This window comes from Chrysoperla carnea, chromosome 1 (genome assembly GCF_905475395.1).
Source record: "Chrysoperla carnea chromosome 1, inChrCarn1.1, whole genome shotgun sequence".
In the NCBI taxonomy this organism is placed as follows: Eukaryota; Metazoa; Arthropoda; class Insecta; order Neuroptera; family Chrysopidae; genus Chrysoperla; species Chrysoperla carnea.
Genome location: NC_058337.1, coordinates 126,173,950 through 126,183,545, shown reverse-complemented (window position 1 = coordinate 126,183,545; position 9,596 = coordinate 126,173,950). Strand labels below are relative to the sequence as shown.

The following is a 9,596-nucleotide window of genomic DNA, read 5'->3' as shown; positions in this document are numbered from 1 at the left end:
CACACAATCAATTAATTATTTTGTCGTCGACAGGTTGTCGCGACTTATATATACCATACCTTACTCATCCCACTAACGATTCTCTTGTTCGATTTAACTCGAAACCCTTTTTACTTTTACTATGTAGCCTTGTGTCTCACTCTTTTGAATTCATATAAAAGCCGTGATGAGTACGACCAATAAATATCAGACCAAGTTTGTCCTAATAAAATAAATTATTGCACTCATAGACAAAAAGGGGACTCAAAATTGAACAGTTTAAATTAAATTTTTTATATTTTTAAGAATATAAAAATAATATTTTGAGGTATTTGTGGTGCTTAGTCTTCTATCATTTCAACGTCATCGCATCGAACAAGTTAAAAAATATATTAAAACTTTGAAAAAAATTTGCAAATACCCAGAAAGGTAATCATCTTCAAAAGTTTTGATGTCGATTTTCGGAATGAAACTTATAATTTTCTATCAGCTAGTTAATAATATTGTTTTGTAGGACGTATGTTTTAGTTGTTGTTGTTACAGGTATATGGATAGATGGCATTTGCGGGGAAGAGAGGAAAATGGCATAGAAGGAAAATCTATTGTTTGTATATTCAATATAGTATTTAATAGTAGCTAACGTATCTAATACATATTAAATTGACATATCATTGAATTTTCTCTATTGTGTTCTATTTAACATAAGTAATTTATTAATTGTTTTATACTATTTTGATATAAGGTATGATTTTATATGACATATATTATAAATAATTGTTTTGAAATTTGAAGGTATTTCGAGACCAAAGGCACCTGTAAAATTGAAATCTTTATGAAAAATGCAAAATTTTATTTATCAATTAGTCACTCCTTTATATATTTTTTATAAATAATTCATATCGATTCTTTTTAATACATTTATGAGAAATTAACTGTCAATGCGTTTTTACAAAAAATGAGCTATTATACCAAAAAACACTAACATTGGTAGTTAATTTCTAATAAACCGTACAGAGAATCGATTTGGATATCATAGAGAGAGATCAAACAAATAAACTTTGGATATCATTTAGTTGTCATGTTTTTTCGCTATGAAAAATGAAGTTCAGTAATTAAAAGCAAAAAAAAAATAACTTTTCTTAATTTTTTAAAGAATTCAATTATTACCAAAATCATGTAGACCAAGATTATTTTAACTCAATATTAATCCATTGATGACAAAAAATTTATTTTGAATTTGAAATTTTATTGCTACCTGCAATCGAGTTTTTAATGTTTAAAAAACTATTTCTCTACCCAAACTCTATTTCTTTTTAAACTACCGTACACCAGTCATATTCTACATTAAAATCGCAAAACAAGATGTAAAGCTACTTTTTTGGCTGGTCCCCTTATGTTATTGGACCCTTAGGAAAGTGTGAGACGACGGTTTGCAAGCAAAAGTTTTCCTATTTGCCCAAATTTGCGAGAAAACGATGATATTTACGAAAAATTGTTTCGAATAAAAGTTGTTTTTATTTTTATAAGAAATATTTTTTACTTTTAAACTTTTGTTCTATCTCTAACGATTTAACACAATCAAGAACCATGTAAATATTTCAAGCATCATATCTAAAAAACTATTCGACATGCGTAGTCGTAATCGAATGTTAATGTCAAAAGCTCATAGTTTTTAATTGAAGTGCAAAAACTGAAAAAAACCTATATCGCATTTATTATTTTTTTGGTTGTAAAACGACGATTCACACTCCCCTTAAGAGTCCAAATAACATACCAAAAAAGCAGCTTTTCATCACACTTTGCGATTGTAGTTCAAGGATTTATTTATTTATTAATGAATCACTTAACCGATTAATAATTTCAATAAAATTTATTTTACAAAAATAAGTTGTTAAAAAAAAGTATCACTTCTTACAATGGACAACAGTCAAAAACCATTCGAAAAATTGTAATTAAAACAATTAATATTCACTTATTTTGACGAATGTGTTGATACAGTGTTCAAAATTATCGAAAATTTAAAATAAAATCCCAGAATTTTGAAAATTATCAGCAGTCCACTTATCAAAAAGTTCTTCAACATGAGGTGACATGGGTACTTTATAACTACCAACAATGCCAGCTCGCATGAATTTTCCTTCTCCAAAAAGTAAGTCAAAATTCACAGCTTTGTTCGTTTTCATTGCTTCGAATGATAAATGTTTCTGTAATTTAACTAAATCAGCTTCACTATAATTCTTATTCAAAAATTTACAAACTTCTTGTATCACTGCATTTAAATCTCTCTTCATTTCTTCATACTTTAATATTAACACATTATTACGATGTTTTTCTTGGAAAACACTTAAAATTTGTGCAGGATATGGGCCGAACGAATAGCGACCATTTAAAAATAACTCCACAAAATCGTTGAAATCTCCTCCAAAACTTTTGATATTTACATAATGATGATAAAACGACACGCATGTATCTTTTGGATTTCGATAAACGTAAATAATTTTTGGCTTTCGTTCCCCAGTTCTGATTTGTCTTGGTAACAAGTCCCATGGTAGTTGTGTTTTAATAAACCTTGGATGTGGTTTTTTTCTAACATATTCCAACGAATTCGTGAAAAATTCATTATAAAAGAATGATGGTAATGCATTTGAAGCATCGCGTAAATCAAACTGTGTTGTGCCTTCTAACCAAGGAAAACGTAAGTAAAGATATTCATCACTTACGTCTAAATTATTTCCAATACACCAGACCATTTCTTGTGTCCAAGTAGTTCCTGTTTTCGGATGTGACATCACGAATATATCTGTGTCGTACACTTCAAAATTTTCAATTTTTTCGATGAACTCAGTATAATATTGTGTGAAAACATACTTTTTGTCAGTTACCTCAATATATCCTTTACGAAAGTCATTAATAAGATATTTATACAATTTTTTATCGATCGGATCATTTGAATTGTTGGGATCGATTTTTTGATATTTTATTGTTGACATTTTTATGGATTCTAATTTCAGTTTTAAGTTCAAAAGGTAGTAAGTTTTTATTTTTGCTTAAATTTATACGGAACTGATAATAAGACCGTGTTATCTAAAAAAAATTAATGATTTTTAAACAACTTTATTTTTTCACAAATTTAAAGTAGGTAATTTATTTTTAAAATTTCGTGTAAACTTATTAAGTCTGTTTATTTGTATCAAAAATAATAACTTTAAATAATCCATAATAAACCAAATTTCTATGATTAATTTGTGCGGCCTTTATCAGTATCACTAGTAGTAATCAAGAAAGTTAATAACCGGCTCGATGGCAAATAAGGAAAATCGACTTCGTCGATTAACGTATTTTCCACGATTGTTTTATGCCGTCAAAGTAAAATGGGCTCTATAGTCTAAGTGGTCTCACACTGGGCTCTATAGTCTAAATGTGTCCTTCGTGGACAACCAATATAACCTAACCTAACCTTTATGGCATCGTAGCTCCAAAACGGATTAATCGATTTTGGTTTTTGTAGATATTATTTGATCGAGATGCCACGTGCGAGTTTAAAGTTCCCTACCCCGAAACAAGTAGAAAAGAGACGGTAATCTTCAAACGTAAAAGTTTCGTTAAATTTAAAATTTAATAGTATTGTAATGGTTATAAAGAGAATTTGTCAACTTTGAAACCCTCATTGAAAAATACAAAGCTGTTATAAAATTTTTGAATGGAGGATAATATCATCTACACCGTTGGTTGTGGTTCATCTCACCGTCGTGAGATGATATGTGTCATCCTGATTTGTTCATCATCAAAAACATTACACAGAAATATTTTCTGTTGCCCGCACTTTCATTTACTTATGCCTAGAAAAATAAATAACACTCGAAATATAGAGAAAAGGAGACGAAGACCTAGAGAGAATATTATTTACCGCCCACGGCATGTTATATTTTACTTGCACAAACTTGGCTGGATGGACATATAACAACAACATCACAATGGTTCGTATCCGTAGTCAGCTATACACGGCGAGGTTTTTTCAAGCACTCACTATCAAAGACGTAAATTGCGTTTTGGCAGTAATAAATTATCGGCCAGTACACTTTCAAATAACAAGTAATCAGTCAAATGATATTTGCGATTTCACTCAAAAACGAATAGAAATCTTATCATTCAAAGTAACTACTGGATTTTTATTCCAGAGGAAGGATAAATTTGTTGAAATAGAATAACCACTTCTTTTTTATAATGACAAATTAGTGTACCCGCAGCTTTTGAGCTGCATTTCAGCCTAACGAAAAACTAGTACTCAACTCTTTTTTTTGTATTGAAAATTGTTTTTTGATGTAGTTAGATAACTAATACATCACAAACAGGCCACTTGAGTTACCTCAATCTCATCCCCTGTCTATTTTGTAAGCCGCAATCTACCTGCTCTTACGGATGCATGTTAGTATTGTTGTCGCTATCGATTTACCGTGTCATTCAATGTCAGTTTACTGTATTTTTTAGTGCAGTCAAGTAAAGATTTATATTGGATATTGAAGAGGGAGGTTTGTGCTTTATTTACTAGTATTTAATTTTAATTTTTCTATTAATATAATTAAATATTTGTGATTCATAGATAATTTTTTTCATTAAATTTATCATACTCAAAGCTTTTTATTTGTGTGTTAGATTTTGTCGGACAAAATTTTCTATAACAAAGCAAAGTTTAAGTATTCAATAATATTTTTATGAAAAGAAAATTTTGCGTGAACATTATTTTAAGACTAAGAAAAGGAGAGATTAATATGGCTTAAGGCAAAAGTCCAAAAAAAGCAGCAAGCAGTTTCCCAATGAAACTTCGCAACTTATAATTACAAAATCACGTTACGTGCAAGCAAAAACAAGCATAGATTAGATAAAAATTGGCTCAGAGGCAAAATAAATTTCACAAATTGAAAAAGAAAATGAATAAGTTTGGTTTGAAAACGAATATGACTAAATTATTATTATTTCCAAATATAAGTTCTTTCTCTAAAGATAGCATCTAAATAGTTTTTTTAATCGATTTTGAGCATAAAAATCTCTGGATTATATTTTGACCTGAAATTTGATAAAAATACTTCACTGAACAACGAGTCCTAGAAAATTTGTCTCCACGTACTTGATATAGTCTGATCCAGTGATGATGACGACGATATGATGATTGCATATATATATGAAGAAGGAAACCCACGAGAAGGCTTTTACAAAACTATGTACATCACATGTATTTAAATATGTTGGTTGACACCTTAGTTGTAAAACAGGAGTATTTACTACACTCATATTTATAGTGTGACATTCAATTTCCATAGCGTCAACAACATATCATCACCGGGGCCGACTGAGGTAGGTTTTGTGATGATAGTCTGATATGTGTTGTAGTAGGATGTATGTATGGTATAATACATACACATACGAAATTGTATAAGCTTGGAGCGTTTATAATCATCCTACAATGAACCTTAGTATCATGACATTAGTGTTGCATAACTCATCAACCAAATCATACAACGAATAAAAAAATAAAACAAAACCTAACAGTTATAAATTAAAATATACACCTTAAGGCTTATTCACATTTGGTATTACACCTACAAAAAAAAATTCAGGGATAATAAAAATTTTTACCTTACGTAATATTCTTGCTGTCTTTGTCCTTGTATGAGCGCCAAGGCAAGTTTAGGCTCGTGGTTGAAATTATTTGTACCTATGATGATGAATTTTGTTATAACTTCATGAGTGTAGACGAAAAATAACATGGAAAGCAAAATAATTAAACAAAATTGTCAATTTACGATATTTTGAAAATTACTCCACATATCGAAAAATTTTATTCTTTTTTATTGTCAAGTTAAAATATAATTCACTATCAAAATTGAAAAAAAATATTTTTTTTTAAATTTTTGTCCCCACTATTGTGCTCATCAGGCGCTACACATTTTTTCTCCTACTAGTTTTGGAGAAATCTATGAAAACATATCATCCATCTACCGTTTTCCCATAAGAACAATGTTAAATATGCCTAATTTTGTAGTCATTTATTTATTTAAATAAGCGGACAACTCCTCCTTAAATCAGAATTGAATTAGACTTAGTCCAACTTCATTAAAATAAATTAAGTATTTTATCCAAAATTTCCCTGCAGCTCGTACATCCTTAACCCTTATATTTACCTTAGCTCTAAATTTCAGACTTTGAGTGTGATTTTAGAGTTTCGTTCCCCATATAAACTAAAAAATAGTAAATGATCTTCTAACGGTTGAGCAAATTATTATGAAACATAGTTTAGAACACTCTCAATCAAAATACCTTCCAAACAAACAGAAATAAAAATCGGTTCATCCGTTTGGCAACGATGCCACAAAAACATAAATCATAGCCGATTTTACGACGAGCGTTTCTCCATATTATATCAAAAACTGTGTAGTCGGTACAGAAAAGTATTATAAGTACATTCAAATTTTGTGAAGAGGTTTTAATCAATTTTACAACCAATAAAAGTTAAAACAAACATTTTTTTTATTAATATTTAGATTACAGAATAAAACCTTAAATTTGTATACCTAAGTAAAGTAAATTCACCTTTAAATCCCTCATAATGGATTTAATATTGCTTCCCTCAGCAATATCCTGAACGTCTTTTATACATCGGATATCATTTACAAAGTGTATCAAAAATATATCACAACATAAAAACAAACTGAATATTAATTTTTCATCGATACAAGCTATTCCGTTGTTCATCACGTGGTTGAAAAAAGGAAAATGAAGGTCTTTTGATTAAATTAAATAATTACATATTTTGAAGTCGCATTCCTCCGAAAGCTAACAATTTTCAAAAAAATGTTTTAAGCAAAAAATTTTATTTTTTTTACGAGGATCAACTTTATAATTTAAAGTGCTATTCTATCTCCTACCGTTTAGGATCTAAATTTTCTATTAAAGAAACCCGAAGAATATGGGATACCAGAACATGATATTAGGCATTATAGATTAAAATAAACCACTCAGTAAAAGTAAGTCTTGTATGTATTTTTTTTAAATTTCATATTTTATTCATTTAGAACACGAGTGCCACCCGTGGAAAATGGAAAGAAGAAGAAAAAGAGAAGGATGCTCCAAGCTTATAAAAGGCTCTAATGAAATCAATGTTGATCTATTTGGCAGAGACATTTTGCGAAGACTTGAAGGCTAAATTCAAAGGCTGTGTATTGTGTTCCTGTCAAATAGATAAACTTTTTGCATTTTTTCCAAAATGCTTGGATGGAGAAAACGTTTTTGATTAGAGAGGATACTAAAGTTGTTGAATTTAACAAATTATTATGAAATACATTGTACTTACTTTGCATATTTCTCTTACCATACAATCAATTTCTACATCACATTATGGAATCTTTTAAAATGATTGCCAATATTTAAATGATTTATGAATTTGAAGAGAAATATAGGTATTTTATCAGTATATAATTAAATAAAGGAGAATGAATATGTTTCAATATAACATAATAATGTATTCTTAAAGCTTCTTGAATCACAATCTTGATTATCCTCTACCGTTTATATTATCCATTTACTCTTTATTCAGGAAGGTGTATTATTATTAACTTAGTTTTCTTTGAAAAGGCTTTCTATGAACATCTTTCCAACTTATCGTCGCTTTGTATTTGGGGTTTCTTACATGCTTATTTTATACACATTAAAAAATTATCAACATTTTTTACAAAAAATTCATTTTATTTTGCTTTTGAACACGAAGTAATGAACAAAATCCTGCAAAGTAAAAAAAACTACTGAATTGAAGAGTTTTGTTCTCAGTCAAAGTTCTGAATAATTAAGTCAAGAAAATAAGTATTTGATTGCTTAAAAATTAAAGCTATAACATGCTAATATTTTTTTTGATTTTCCTACCAAAATCATTGAACGGGCGTAATATTTTGGTGGAAAAATTACTTTTGTAATTACTTGCGTACACATATCACACCGCTAAAATGATCGATTCCAACTAAAACTATAAAATACCGATTAACGTTCATCATTTGGTTCGTCGCAAAAACAGTAAATTTTTGAGTAAAATCATTCCTTTAGTAAAACTCGCATATACATAACACATGGACCACTAAACAGAAAAGTTCCACATCATCTAAAAACTTTCAGGACTAAGCTATTGCTCGATATGGGTCTAGCGCACCCCGGATGTTTTGCGCTTGTTGGGAAACGTTGGAAAAATATTAGTTATACTTTAAAGCATCATATAGTAATAAAACAAATCTAACGCATAACGAAAGTTTAGAAGGATGGCTCTTCCCGGCAAGAAATTTTGTTGTGCACTCAATGAAGACCTAATTTAAGATATAACGCAGAACTCTACTTGAATCCAGAATGGGCGATCTCTAAACTACAGGCGTCAATGGAGATAAACTGAGGCAATATTGCTTTGATAATTTCAAAATTGAGCTATCTCAATGAGTCTGCAAGAAGATGGCAAAGTTGTTATTCATGTTTATATGGAATACCCAATTAATTTCCCAATTTTTTCCTACCTTAAAAAAAGTGAAAATTTCTAACGACATTCTTATTGGAAAAGACTTGTTTGGCAAGGCACAGCTAGTCTCAATTGGTTTCCAATATGTGTATAGGATTAATTTTACCTCGGGTGGAAAATGTTTCACCTTAGTGTGCAAAAATTGTGTTTGAATAATGCATGATTATTTCGAAAAAAATAAATATGAGAAGATATTTTCAAATAGGATGAACTCAAATTTTAAGGACAGGTTAGAGTTATCTTAATTAAGATTTAGTAATCAGATACGTTGTATATGTAAGTTTGCGAGAATTCAATGAGCATCGATAAATAATTTGATGTAATCTAAAGGAATTAAGAATAGTACAAATTAATAATTATTATTTTTTCATAATGCTTTAATCATCATACAAATTAATACTATTATTAGATTTTATGATAACTTTCAAGTAGTATTAATAATGTTTTGTAAACAATGAAGATTATAATATTGTTAGCTATCTATCAATTGAGATAAACTTTTCAGGTGATTCTCGCGTGGTAACGTGGAACATACTTGAGAGTAAAAAAACTATTGATAAGATTAGAAAAATAAAGCAAATACATGAATGAAGTATGGACATGCAAGACAGATAAATAGCGATCGCAAATGTTAAAAATTATTACTTTATAATTATGGAATTGATTTAGATACATTTAAGAAATTTGCGAGTGTTATTTCGTAGCTCTTGCTCTTTCTGGTTTTTTCAATTTTTCGTAGGACTATACTCATCCCAGAAATGACGAAATTTTGAAGAAACTCCCTGCACAAAATCAGGTTTCATCGATTCGTCTATGGCATCGTTGCTCTGATATTCGTCTATGTATGAACTGATATTTTTTTGTTTGTTTATTCGTTTGAAAGCTTACTTGATAGAAAATGTTCTAATCTATGTTTCAAGAAAATCTGTTCAGACCTTGGAAGATTATCACCTCTATTCTAGTTGATAAAGGTTAATATTGTTTCATATTTCACAACTAGAAAATAGGTGATGATCTTTAAACGGTTGCGCAAATTTTCTAACAGCGTAGCTCAGAAAACTCTCGATTA

General features: G+C 29.4%; 1 protein-coding gene across 1 annotated transcript; it reads right to left on the bottom strand.

Annotated features, from left to right (window-relative positions):
• Positions 1-1,048: 1,048 nt before the first annotated feature.
• Positions 1,049-2,969, bottom strand: LOC123294516 (luciferin sulfotransferase-like). Its single transcript, XM_044875574.1, has 2 exons — positions 2,090-2,969; positions 1,049-1,068 (listed from the first exon to the last, which is right to left on the bottom strand). Exons 1-2 carry the CDS (start codon positions 2,967-2,969, stop codon positions 1,049-1,051), a joined length of 900 nt encoding a protein of 299 aa, XP_044731509.1.
• Between the last annotated feature and the right edge of the window lie 6,627 nt (positions 2,970-9,596).

What these genes read in the sequence shown, in the direction of transcription:
- LOC123294516 (XM_044875574.1), bottom strand. Translation starts at nt 2,969, where the DNA reads ATGTCAACAATAAAATATCAAAAAATCGATCCCAACAATTCAAATGAT. An exon ending in CATGCGAGCTGGCATTGTTG is followed by an intron (nt 1,069 to 2,089) that starts GTAGTTATAAAG and finishes CATTTTTCATAG; the next exon opens with CGAAAAAACATGACAACTAA.